Source organism: Ochlerotatus camptorhynchus, unplaced genomic scaffold (assembly GCF_037179485.1).
Source record: "Ochlerotatus camptorhynchus isolate MF236.1 unplaced genomic scaffold, CSIRO-AGI_Acam_v1.1 ptg000063l, whole genome shotgun sequence".
NCBI classification, from domain to species: Eukaryota; Metazoa; Arthropoda; class Insecta; order Diptera; family Culicidae; genus Ochlerotatus; species Ochlerotatus camptorhynchus.
The window spans coordinates 2,128,300-2,142,690 of record NW_027040553.1 but is presented as its reverse complement, the minus strand read 5'-3'; the positions used below and the strand labels follow the sequence as shown (position 1 = coordinate 2,142,690).

The 14,391-nt window shown below is 42.6% G+C and overlaps 1 protein-coding gene across 1 annotated transcript in view; it reads right to left on the bottom strand.

Moving 5' to 3' along the window:
- RhoU overlaps positions 1-14,391 on the bottom strand; it is a 171,149-nt gene that overhangs the window by 145,524 nt on the left and 11,234 nt on the right. The window contains exon 2 of the mRNA XM_065216494.1: positions 9,332-10,399. Coding sequence (XP_065072566.1) covers positions 9,332-9,985 — 654 coding nt within the window. The 5' untranslated portion in view covers positions 9,986-10,399. The remainder of the gene's footprint in view (positions 1-9,331; positions 10,400-14,391) is intronic.

Genomic DNA, 14,391 nt, shown 5'->3' with positions numbered 1-14,391 from the left:
AGCACTGATATAACAGATATGAAATATTTCGTGAAAATAATTAAACACTTTTTTCATCATTGAGAACAATACTCCTTTCTGGTGCATTGAGCGAACAGTAATGTTTATTTACTTTGCCCGTTTGGTTCAGCGTTTGACGGTTCGTTTGGTTCTTCTTGCTTCAGTCTATGCGTCAGTCTATTCAACGTCTCTGATCAAAACAAGGCGCATAGTATTGGGCGAATTGTTGCTGTCATACATGTTCGGGGCGATTTAATGAGGGCGTATTCTTAACGTTCCGCATTTACAGGCCAAATTATAAAAATGACGAGTTTTTAAGAGAAAATGAAAAAAAGGAGATTTTACCCTCAACACAAATAAAAATGGATCAATTTTACGATCATAAATGTAATTCCAATAGAAAAAAATATTGGTTAACATTCAATTAAAAATTAAATTAATACGTGGAAACTTGCTCGGTTTTTCTCCATTTGTTTACATTTTGCTAGTTTCACCCTAATCACAATTTTCTCCAGAAATATGTTCAATTTTACGATTACAAAATATTAAATTTTTGGAAGCACCTGCCGGAAAGTGAGAACCCAGGTAAAATTGTTCCAAATAATAGCAGTAGTAATAATTTTCACTTCAGCTTTATTTTGAGATTTTAAATTTTACATTTCTCAAAATTCTAACAATCCCCACCCAATTAACAAATCGATGGCATTGCTATCGATGTGTAGAAATATTTCTGATCGATTCGTGATAAAATTATTGAAATTGGTCCAGGGGCAGCTGAGTTATTAACGTTCAAAATCTTTCATAATTTCGTTACATGTTCCATTTTCGGTTTTCACGAAGTGTACCCCCCTATATCAATCACAGACGTAGTCCTACGTCGAAGTCAAACACAAGCAAAAAACAAAGCCAGATCCGTCACATGCATAGTTTTTGTTCTTAAATCAATCCGGCCAAAACGTCAAGCATGCTGTCGCCAATTTTCAAAGTAGTTCCAGCTCGTTGCCTGCCTAACGGACTGGTTGATAGCGCGCCGGAAGGAACTTTTCCCATCAAAAGCTTAGCACGGCGGTATCAAATTTCGTTCTCCTGGCAAAGAAGATGTTGTAGCAATAAAAATACACAACTTCAACGACCAGCAAACGAGGTATAAAAAAAAGAAAAGAAAAAGAAAACAACGACGAAGAAAACTGCAACACCGTCAGATACTTTAATCAGATTATAAAAATTACTTTCTCGAGAGAACACGAACAAGCGACGAAAACTACGTCCCCCTCCCTCTTCATCCACATTCGCCCTGGCTGACGACGAAGACGACGACGACGACAAGGACAAGAGACTCACAAGCGTTTCTCTTCGGCACTTCTTGCCTCTCATCGCTCACCGCAAGCAAACGAAATTACATTTGTGCAATGTCGTTCTTTTTTTTTCAGCGGGGCGGGTACAAAGTTTTCTTATCTGGGAAACCCCCTCCCCGATTCCTGTTTTATTTTTTACTCAACAAACGGTTAGCTAAGGAGTACTAAATCAAAGAAATCAAGTACCCAACAAGAAGCCACCGCCCGAAAGGAAGGGGCGAAATACGAGACGAGCAGAAATATTTGCTGAGGTGGATTTAATTAAGAAAAATCCCTCCTTCAATGAGAGACATTCTTTGCTGCTTGTGTTGTTCGTTAAAAATGGAGAAAAGGTAACTTTTTAACTTCTACGCGCTGGCCTTGGAAAGTTTATCTTGATTTCTTCTCTCCTTACGGGACGCCTTTGTGCGGAAAACTTTTCGGGTTTAATCAAAATTGAGCGACGAAATTGGTTGTTGACGTTTGTTTCCTCCAAACAAAAGCAATCCTTGGCTGTCAAAAGACGGCTTTAATTGCGACTTTCAACACGATTAATCTAATGTTACGCAAGCCCGTTGACATGACCTAATAAAACGATTTGCATTTGTGGAGCCGTTCGCAGCTGGGGGCCTCTCGAAAATGATGCAGCAGACCCATAAAACCTCCATCAACGCAACCGTCCACTAACTGACCACTAACTGTCAAAGTTTAACCAGCGCGAATGGCGATATAAATCACACAATCACCCAATCTCCGAAAATTCCCAAGCCCCAAGGTGTCAGCGCAGTTTGTTTATTTACTCACCACTTCAACGTCGTCCAAGTCGAACACTGCAGCGAGTTTCAAAGTCATTTGGGATTTTATTTCTCACACTTTTCTGCGGCCGTGGTCCATAATATTTCAACATACACGCCAAGGGTCATAACAGCAAGCACCGACTGACTGACAGACACGGGAGGCAAGAATAAGCACGACATGATCAAAGTAGCCCAAACACGTGCAAACTAAACGGGATCGGTCGTAGTTGGCCTTGATTTTAAGGTGTGGAGAACAATCGCTGACTAATTAATAGACTCCATTTTTCAGGTCACTATTATGAAAACATACCAGCGTCAAATGGGCATTTCCGACGGAAATTCCGCAAACGATGTTTCCCAACTCGATTGAACTGCTCTTAAGCAATAACAGCCACAGATTTTAGACTCGCATGAATCACGGTTTGTGGTTTTCCATCGAACAACAACGGTGAAACACGTGGTTGCAGCCAGCAGCTGGCTGCTGTCATCAGACATAGCGCGCACACAGCTAACCACAAATAACTGTTGTTAGTGCGACCGCATAATCTTCCAGCAGATGGCGTTACTGCTGCTGCTGCTGCTACTGCCGGGAAAACAAAACAATCCCGCAACCGCATCAGCCATCAGCGAGAGACAAGAAAGACCGGTGAAGTTCTTCGCGACGAAAGACCGTTCTTGGGCCGTGACACGCGTAAATAAAGGAGAAACCGCTACATCACACGCGGTAAATCTAAGACTTTCGTCATGGTTCTTCCGTCCGGTAAAGCGTATCGAGGTACGTAACGGGAAAAAAAAAACAGTAGGCTTGCGCTTAACTATGGTGGCGCCAACTATCATTTGCATTCAGTTGACGTTGGATTTGGATGGCACATCGGAAGCCAGCGAACCGACTTTGGGTGTTTACAGGTAGGATGACATTTACACAGGGGAATTCACGTATTCTCGTTAATCTAAGCAGCCGTTCACGATTCTACTAGCTCATTTTCTCAGTGGCCGGCACACATAAAATGACGTGCTTGTTTATTTACATTAAATGTTTGTTTTGTTTTGTTTGCTGCTTGCTGCTTGTTTGTTTTGTTAGCTGCTTGCTGCTCTTTCCATTCCAAGCGACAGAATTGACCGAAACTGTTAAGTGGACCCTACACGATTGCTTCTATTGACAATATTCGTATTGTCAATACATTCTATATTGACGTCAAAACATCGATATTGACAATATTTCTGTATTCACACCATCAATATTATTGTCAATAATTGGCCTTCGCGTCAATATATCGTGTGGGTTTCGCTTTATACCAGACATACAAAGTTCACTGTTGCACTAAAGGGTGTCCACGATGAAATTGCCACACACAAAATTGATTCGCAAAATTCGAGTTTTCATCCGATTGCCATCAAATTTTCAGGGATTGAGAAATAACTATTAAACTTCATTTTACCATTTTACTCGTATTTTATTTACAGTCCATACGCAAATGCCCGCACCTTGGTCTTAACCCCGGCCGTTTTTTGCATGTAAACCCATACTTTCTTCAGTTCCTCGACTGTCTTCACTACCTTAGGTCGTTTAAGAAGGTGCTGCTTCATAATCGCCCAGTACTTCTCGATGGGGCGGAGCTCCGGAGTGTTGGGAGGGTTGAACATTTTCGGCACGAAATTGACCTTATTGTCCGCATACCACTTCAGCACGTCCTTGGAGTAGTGGCATGAGGCCAAATCCGGCCAGAAGATTGTTGGGACGTTGTGGGCCTTCAGGAGAGGAAGCAACCGCTTCTGGAGGCACTCTTTTATGTACACCTGTCCGTTCATCGTGTCCTGGGTCACGAAAGGTGCACTCCGCTTCCCGCACGTGCAGATGGCACGTGCAAAACCAGGAATTTCTTCGCAAATTTGGACATCTTCTGAGTGCGGACATGCTCCGGAACGCTGGCCGTGAAAAACAGGTTGCCGGGGATCTGTTTGAAGTCGGCCTTCACATATGTTTCGTCGTCCATGATGCAGCATTCAACTTTCGTCAGCATGTTGAGGTACAACTTCCTGGCACGGGTTTTGGTGGACTTGTTCTGCTTCTCGTCGCGATTAGGGGCCTTTTGTACCTTGAACGTTCGAAGCCCAGCCTTCGGCTTAGGTGCAGCTTCTTAGCCACATCCCTAACGGAGGCGTTCGGATTTCGGTTGAAGGCCCCAACTACGCGGTTGTGATTTTTGGTGTTGTACGGAATACTTTTTCCTTCACTTCTGGGCTTCCGATCGGTGGTCAACCGTTCCTCGAACCGCTTAATCACTCGCGACACCGTGGAATTCGCGATTCCCAACGTTTTAGCGATGGAACGACGCGAGAGATCCTTGTTCTCGTGCTGAATGCGCAAGATTTTATCCCGCACGAGCTGTTCTTTCGACTCCATTTCCGCGAGTTTTGATCACAGGACTTTAATGAACTAAATCCACCCAAATTTTCATTAAATTCTACCCAACGGTTAAAAAGTTAGAGCAATTTCATAGTGTGGCAATTTCATCGTGGACACCCTTTAGCATTGTACCATAGAGGTTTTGGTTGTACTGCTTTAAGCTAGTACCACAAATTGTACTTTTTGAGGTACTAGATTAAATTAGTACAACCAACAATCAATACGAAACTATCGATTTGAAATTGGCTCACTAGTTGACTAACCTATTGATGAATTTACGTTACGGTCGACCAGCAGATGAAAATGATGTGAAAACGATAATGAGGTATTGCTACCTGTCAAATAGTATGGGCTATTTTTTTAGTACATCATCACTTTTGTGGTTTTGAATTTCCAACCTAGGCGTCGCACCAACCTAGGCGTCGCGTAGATTCATCAATTGGTCCCAAGCAAACGATTAACGTACCCCATTCCCATTCGGAATTCTAGTACTACACTATGTTTGTTTTGATTCCCTATGAAATTTTGACAGATAAAATCAGGGGTTCGTGGATTTTCCTATGTTTCGAGGGGTGCATCGATTAGCTTGGGACCGAAGATAGTACCACACAGTTTGAAAAAGTAGTGTAAATTTCTGTTCAATGTGCATCATAAATGGAGCGTCACATATAATATAAGTTTACATTATGTATCATGTAAAGTTCTGACATATTTCATGCAATGTAGCAAATATTGTGTACAAAAGCCCATCTTTGTAAACAACAAAACGGTTGCGTGAAATTAAATTTAAGTTTACGAGAAAGAATGTTTACATCACAATTAAAATTCAGAATTTTTATCTGTGCAGAGCTGAGCCAAAAAGTTGCGCACGTTTCTTCGGGACCTACTAGTCTTAGGGTTACCTCTATGGTACAAGGGTACTAATTTGTATGTCTGTCTGTGGTACAACATTGATCGATTCTCTTCGTCGACTTTCTCTTTCGCTAATATCTTGAGAACATAACCGTATCTCGTTGTGTTTGTCGTATTAGGTACTATATAAAAGCTTGTTTCATCGATCTGTTTGCTGAAAATACATGAGAATGTCTTTACATGGCCGTGGGGATACAAAGAGAAAGTCGACGAAGAAAGTCTCTCAATGTTACTTAGGACCTAATGCAATTTTCAGCTTGAATTGAAGAATCAAAGTGACGATTGACTCACAGATGACGACTGGGTGAAAATGGTAATGACGTTTTGATATCTGTCAATAGCTTGAATTTTTTTTAGTACATCATCATTTATGTAATTGCGGATCTGAAAACTAGGTGTCGCATGACCAGTTTTGACTTTGCTCTGAAGGGCCACCCACAATAGTCCGTCAACGTCACCGTCACCGTCAGCGTCAACGCATCCGTCATGTACTAAAAATGCTGACGGACGCATTGACGCAGCGCTTGCGCACAATCATGCGTCACGCGTTGCGTTTTGACAGTAGCATAATCTCGTTTTAATCATTTGTTTTGGTAGAAGATTTAATATTTAAAAAAAAATCCGAGCATTTGGAATTTAGGAGGCGATTGGTGAATGGCGAGTTTGATTTGCCAGCACCGGGCAAGTTACCAGGCTCAAATGAAGTGATGCCGTATTTCATTGTTGGGGGTGCTGCATTTCCTCTTAAGAATAACTTGCTCCGGCCATATCCAGGTCAACACCTACCACCTACCTCCAATTCAAGACAACTTCAATCAACGGCTGTGCAGAGCCAGGAGGGATGGTGATGGGAACGTCAGTGAACCTGGTGAATGACGTACATTATAGTAGTTGATCCTCTGAGATGTGTTAACTCTGCGGCCCTTCAGAGAGGCAACAATACGACACGATGTGCATACGTTAACCGAAATGTGTTGGCCAAACATGTATTCACACAATATTGTTAAAGGATATATAAAACATTGCAATAGTTTAAATTGTATACAAAGCTATTTCACTAGTTGTATTTTATTGAAAAAAAAAATAAATTTGGGAATTGGGGTTGGCCCTTCTTACAAATGCAAATTCCTACTAACAATGTTTTCCATGATGTGTTCAAAGCAACACGGCACAACATACGCTTCTGATTACGCTGATGTGACAAAACAGCAACATGACGCTGCGTCAATTTTGAAAATTTTCAAAATTTAGCACAGCGTCAGCGTTTTAGTACTGGCGCGCAGTGAGCGCAACGCATCTTTGTGGGTTGCTAAACTGAATAGCGTTGGCTCAAACCAAGCTGTCAGTTGACGCTGACGGTGACGGACTATTGTGGGTGGCCCTTGATTCGCCAATTGATGAATTTACGTGAAACTGCACCGGTGCATGCGACACCTAGGTTTGAAATCCAATACCACAAAAGTGATGATTTAGCATTAGCATTAGCATTAGCATCGAACAAGTTGCACAATATCAAAATTCATATTCATAAATTCAAAACTATTAAGAGCAGTACGGACATATATTACTGGACAGATAGTAAGTAGGAAATAATTACTATCTCCCAGATAAGACATATCCCGCTCCAACAGTTAAGGATTGTCCTGGCCACGTCCTTACAACTGGTAGGGATAGGAAAGGTATGTTAGTCCAACATTTACTTAAGAGAGATGCAGAGAAATCTCCAACCCCTCATAAATGTCTCGGGAATTTAGGAATTATGTTAGTAGGGATACACCCAGTCAGTGTTGCTGGTAAATTTATATTTTTTTATAAATGTTGAAATTGCTGTCGAGAGCGTCTGCTGGAAGATAAGGTTGCTGAAATAAACTAAAGATATAACATAGTCACACCCGTAGCTAATTAAAAGAAAGGAATTTTTTTTATTGATTGAAGGCAAAACCCGCAGGAGTGAAAATAATTTTACTACCTCTTCTCCCGTTGGCCCAAAACCTCTATGTTTTTTTTCAATTTGAATCATAATCAATTAAGGTTCAATTTACTTTCATGCTTCTTGGAAAATTTCAAAAGCAGTCCTTTCCGACGCATTATTTCAGATTGCAAAAAGCTCGCACTATTCGATTCTTTTTGATATTTTACACAAAATGACGCGAGCTTTTTGCAATCTAAAATAATGCGTCGAAAAAAACTGCTTTTGAATTTTTAAAAAAATGCATCAACGTAAATTGAATCTTAAAGAAAACTTAAGTTCTTGTAATGTATTCAAATTATACGAAATCTATGTCGTTTTTGTTTTCGCGGTGTACACTGCCGTACACCGAAATAATTTAGGGTGTAGATATAGGATACACCTTTGTTTACAAAATCCAGTACCACAAAAGTGATGATGTACTAAAAATATTCCATACGATTTGACAGGTAGCAAAACGTCATTATCATTTTCACATCATTTCCATCTGCTGGTCGAACGTAACGTAAATTCATCAATAGATGAATGTGAAACGTCATTTTTGCCGTTCATAAATAGAGAGAGAATTTTTAAGGGCCCGGGGCTAATGACGTCCCCATGGTAACTGAAAAAAAACACGAGGATGCGATCGTTTATCGTTGCCGGCTCATAATCCATAAAAACAAAAACCGAAAAAGGTCAAGAAACCCTTTTAATATTCTGAAAAAATACTCACAAATTGCCTCATTCAAATTTGATCATGTTCAGAAAAGAAACAGATGCCATTTTATCAGCACCGTGTTTCAAGAAGCTTCCATCATTTTACGAAATCAAATTTCCATGTCAATACTATAACTTCCCCGCATCCAGAACCGGAACCGGAACCCCCGGATCGGAAGAAACGTGCCTTGAAAACACGTGAACTCTCCTGTGAGGTTCCTGCATCCAAAATCAACGAGGGAAAACGCCATATCAAGAGCTCTGACGATTGCTCCTAAACCGAGACGCCCAAGCACGTTCTTCCTCTCCGCCACCAAAGAATTACCCAATTTCGCATCCATTCATCTCACGGGCCCGAGAGCAAAAACACAGTGGCTTGCTTCGTCGTCGTCAGACGAAGAAACAAGTGACACAATTTGAACTAATTTCCTCTCTCTCTCTCTCTCCGCAGCTACTGCTGGAAAATTTTGCGCTACTAATTTCCTATATTTACATAACAAATTAAAGCCTGGTTTAGAGCGGTGGCGGTTTTTGCTTTGGCTCTGTTTGCGCTGTCTGACGACGATGGCGACACCACCACGCCACCAGTGTCGTATTGCGACATGCATTTCGATGTTGTGAATTTTGGCAAGCAGTCAAAGCAATAGCGGTGGTGGTGGTGGCTTTGATTTCTGTAATCTACTACTACGATTTTCATAATCGGTGCGATAATGGAACTGTTATCCATTCAACAAAGCCTACTATGTATGTCAAGCCAAGAAGACTTCGGCGAAGCAAGGTGACAATTTGCCATAAAAACAACTAGCACAAACTACCCAGCAAGCAACTATCAACTTCCTTTAACTGCGCTGCTGTAAATTTAATGACCGCTGCAGCAAATCTCCTCTGTCCCCCTATACTTTGTCGGAGAAGCAGACACAGACAAAAACACGCCATAAAATGGTGAAACCCTGAAGGCTTCCTTCCTGGGACGAGTCGGTGAGAAAACACATGTTCTTGGAATTCCAGGCCATAGTCTACTTTCGGTGTGGATCAATAAATTTCTCACCCGAACCGAGTGGAAAACAAAGTAACAAATCTTGGCTCGAACGGAGACGACGAAAACAACTAAATCATCCCCGGTAATTGATTGCATTCTACCTGGCAGACTGCAGCCTGAGATTTTTGGCATTTTCGTCGAAACGATGATTAATGATCGTGGGAGGGGACCTACCTGGACGGAGGAGTCGGCTGCATCCTTGGCTTTGTCGTAAGCCGGCGTGAAGGTATTCGGATGGTGGACGCCAAATACGAACGGGCCGTCATTTTCCGGAGTGTCCCCGCGTGGCGGAGGCGGTGGAGTCTGAACCGGGACGATCCGCTGCGGAGGAACCGGCGGTGGAAGGCCAGTTCCACCGGAGGAGGCATCGATCAGGCGGCGCCGCGGCAGCGTTGGACCCTGAACGTTCAGTTGATTGTGATGATAGACCAGTTCATCGTAGTCATCGTCGTCTTCGTGATCGCTGTTGTTGCGATTGGTGCTGGCCGTGAAGAAGTGATTGTTGGTGGTTGGTGCTACCGGGCGGTAGCGAGGGTCGTTGACATCGGAAAACTGGAAGTCAATATTGTTCAGCGTGTGCTGAGTGGGCGACGGTGGACTACCGTACGGGTAGCCTTTGTTGCTGTTGAGGTTCTCGTACTGCCGGGTGATGAGGTTGAAGTCGTTGTATCCCCGAGTGGGGGTCTTTTTGACGTTGTTTATCTGCTTACTGCTGAGGACCTGCGGTTGCGCCATATTGGCACGGCGCTCCAACAGGGGGCGCGTCGATCGGTTGAACGGATGCTCGCGGGATTGCATCTTCGAGGCGGGCAAAATCTGCGGCGGCATCTAGGGTAGGAAGCCCCGCACAGGGAGGAGGTACAGCGGGCAATTTATGGAGGCTTTCTCGCTCCAATGATTCACACAAACTCTCTATCGGGTAATTGAATTGCCTTTTTTTTTTACTCTAACACACTATTCAGGTTAGTACGGAAAACCAATTTCATCGACTCGACCGGCGAGGCGTAACGGTTCCATGCACTCGAACAATAGCAGCTGCAACTATTTTCCGAACGATTCAGCTTTTTGTTGCACCCACTATTCACGGTTCTTTTTTTCGAAACTAAAACGCAACACTAGCGCCAACACGTGGCTTTGCACTTTCACCAAAACAAATTCAAATCCACGGCCTGCGGCCACTCTTGGATTGCTTCTTCGGTTTTTTTTTCGCACTCGTTTCTTCCTCTTCTTCCAGCTGCAAACCTAAAACGAAAATTACATCAGCTGATAACAATCTCGCACTGCAACACGAATTTTCGATCGCTGCACCTTCGCTGCCACTACGGTGCATGCTTCTTCTTCTTCTTCACATCAAATTCATCGCTTATCTTGCAATATATTTCATTCGATTCACACACACGCACACATATTCATCCGTCGGCGGCTTCGGTTTCTTCTGATTACAGGTTTTTTTTTTCGCATCGAAAACAAAATCAAACACATCAGAATTAGTGTCACGCTTCGAGTAGCTGTCACCTGTTCCGCCTGCCGACTAGACTTGGACTCAAGCGGAACATTTTAGACACAATGCTGATAACGCGTGTTCCGGATTCTGCTTAGTGTGTGTGTATGCGTTTCCTATTCCAACATTTTTTTTGGCAACAGTGTCTAACCCCCTCAATCATTTTGTAATCGCGCAAACTAGAGAACGTGACTTTTCCGGTGTCAAGTGCGGCGTGCGTCCCTCGCCTTCGAAGGTAAACAACGGAGCAGTAGGCTGAATTTTGCCCGCATGCATGCACATGGGTTGATCGTCAAATATTTGCTCCGTTTAATGAGGAATCCACTCATATCACCGTTATCAAAAAGCGATAGGGTGCGAATAAACAAATGAGCTGTCAATTTCCCAAAGTTAATTTTATAGCGCGCCCATGGGGCGCAGCAAAACATTCCATTATTTTGATCCGCAGGTAAAAGTCTTAACCCTTTCGATGGACACTGCCCTCCGAACCGCCCACCCTTCGAAAAAACATCACAGAGAGTTTGTTTACACTGAGCACCGGCAAATATTGACTTTCAAGGGAACAAAGTAGGCTGGACGCGATGGGAAACAAAGCGCACCGAATAGCAAAACTAGTACTTCCCAAAACAACTCCCCTTTTGGACAGTATCCGACTTTTAATTACTGTTTACCCGCCCGCTTTCCTAGACTGCTGCACTGTGAACATGAATGTGTGTTTGTTATCTGTACCTGACTGTCATCCAGCAGCAGCTGCCGCTGTTGCTGGAAACATTATGGCTACTTTAGTCAACTGTTCAACTCGCCGCCAACTGATAAGAACGCGGATGGACACATGAAAACGAATCAATGCGTCACCTTTCTGCCTGATGTAGCCATGAGCAGAACTTGTATAGTGCATCCCACACGACAGAGGTTTCGTCAATATTTCCATCAATATTTTCGGGGGTTCATCAAAACAGGGTCGCTCCTCACAAACAGGATTGTATCCACCTTGGCAAAAGTAGTCGAGGAACAGGCCCCATCTGTAGTCAAACATAACGGGAAAATGAGGGGAAATATTGGTTGTTTATTAATTTATTTGATAAGGCTCAATCGAATTAACTTTACAGAGCCGAGGATTCTTATTCACTATACAAAACATCGTAAAACTATAGTCAAAAGGTACAACACAATGAACACTTTATCTTCCGCGGTCCAATAAGCCTCCTCCATCAGAACGGGATCCGCTTCCAGTGGTTTCATTGTATGGCAGTATCGCCAACAAGAGGCAGAGCGATTCTCGAGTGGCTCTTGATATCAGGCATAACATTTGATAACGGCACAAAAGCATTTGTAAACAAACTTTCTAAGGCCCTTTACACGCAAACCATCAACTTCATGGGATAGGGACAACTATCACCTTTCAACGGCGCCGGTGGTGTAGTGGTAAGCGTGATTACCTCTCACCCCAGCAGGCCTGGGTTCAATCCCAGTCGGCGCCGCCGGGATGTTCTGAGGCATAACATCTCTGATCACGCCTTCCTTCGGATGGGAAGTAAAGCCGTTGGTCCCCGGTTCATGAGTTGATGGGTCGATAGGTAGGGTCCAGATGTGGGAGCTGCCTTCCTGGCACGTCGGTAGCATTGGTGCTCAGCACGGAAAACAAGATCGACGGAAAAAACAAACCAAAGGAAAAAAAAAAAAACTATCACCTTTCCGAAAGTGGTATTGGTTTGCGTGGGCGTACTTTGGTTCGCGTGTAAAGGGCCTTAGAAAGTTTGTTTACAAATGCTTTTGTGCCGTTATCAAATGTTATGCCTGATATGTTGATCAATATTTTAATTGTCAATAAAGGTGTTACGATCAATATTGGTCGACTTAAACGCATTCCTTTTAATCGAGCATTTAAAAAACTTGAACACCCCTCATTTTGAAGTTCTGTGCGAGCAGAATGATGCCTACACGGAGATGACGAACTACCCATAAGTAAGTACTTTTCGATCAATTCCGGGGTTCAGCCCAATAACCCAAATTTGAGTGAATCGCATATAATAGTTTTCATTTAACACCAGCAAAAAAATACTAATTCTTAAGTATATTCTACCCAAAATTAAGTTCAATTCACGTAAATTTGAGAATATGCAATTTACTCAAAAGTAACTTATTGGGCTGAACTATATCGTTGGGTCGAATCTCTCGTTCCATTTTTGACAACAATAACGAGTACAAGTGAAAGGCTCAACTCAAAATTAAGTAAAAAAATCTCACATTTTGGGTAGTATTTTTTCTCCGGTTATGACATTTCGAGCTGAACATTGCATTAGGTCCTAAGTAACATTGACAGATTCTCTTCGTCGACTTTCTTTTTGTATCTCCACGGCCATTTAAAGACGTTCTCATGTATTTTCAGCACACAGATCGATAAAAGAAGCTTTTATCTAGCATCTAATACGACAAACACAACAAGAAACAGTCATGTGCCCAAGCTATTAACGAAAGAGAAAGTCGACAAAGAGAATCGATCAATGTTACTTAGGACTTAGGGGGTAAGACACTCTGCCACATTGTGCTAACACCCACAGAAACACACTTCGACACACTTCAAGCACTCTTCCGCCACATGACAAGCAATTTTTTAATTAATTCTGGTACCTCCAATCCAAAGAAAAGGAAATACTAAACCGGTTGGGATCAACGAAAGCAGCGGCATCAGGATGCTAAAAAAGGTAAAGAAGTCTTGCAAGAAAATCAAGAAAAACGCAACGGAAAAGTTTCTTATTGTAAATCCTAGGTTCTCACCAGCGGCAGCCCAATCACGGCCCCTCCAATTAATTGCAAATGCACCCTTTGCTTGATCCTTTTTCACGGGTGGCACGTACCCATTCGTCTTCCTCCTGCAGCGAGAGGGCCAATGCCCGTGTCAAGAACTAATGTTCGGACAAGTTACCCTGAACTGAACGGTAGCCGCTGCTGATTAATATTCGATCACTACAGTTGCGAAATGGTTATGGAATTCTACTACTGCTTCTGACGCAGCAAGTCAGTAGTAAAGCTGGCAGTCTTCTCATTGTCTTACTCTGATATCCGGAGCTCCAGACTGCGGTCATTTTAGCTCCAATAATCCTCCCGACGGTTGTGCTTTTTCTTTAAAAAAAAACAACAGCAAAGGAATCGCAGGGGGTTCTGTCATTTTCAGCGTTATGTTATGGTTGAGGATATGGTTGCCAGTAAATTTATTTTTTCGGTTGAAATTTTGACAACTCGGTCAATACGATGAAGCACCCAGAAATACCTTCCGACACCCAAAAACACACAATGAGCACACATACAAGGTGGCAGAGTGACTTACCCTCTGTTAGGACCTAATGTAGTGTTCAGCTTGATTTGCTCTTCAGGTTAGGATTGGGCAATCTTCAGAGAAAGATCGATCTTATATTTGGCTCTAGAATCGATCCACTGATTAAATCGATACGAAAGAATCGACCTTTGGTAGATCGATCTTTTGATTTTTATTTTAATACGCTTGTTTACGTTGGTACCCCAAGAAATTATTTCCTGTATAATATTCAATTAAATGTTGTCATGACGGTAAGGGGCTGTTCATTAAAAACGTAGACAGTTTTTTTTAGGATTCTTGACCCCCCCCCCCTCTCCTCCCCCTGCGACAATTGACAAATTGTCCATACAATTTTTTTTAAAATTTGTATGGGCCGTGGATAATTCCCAACCCCCTAAACGGTCTACGTAGTTTATG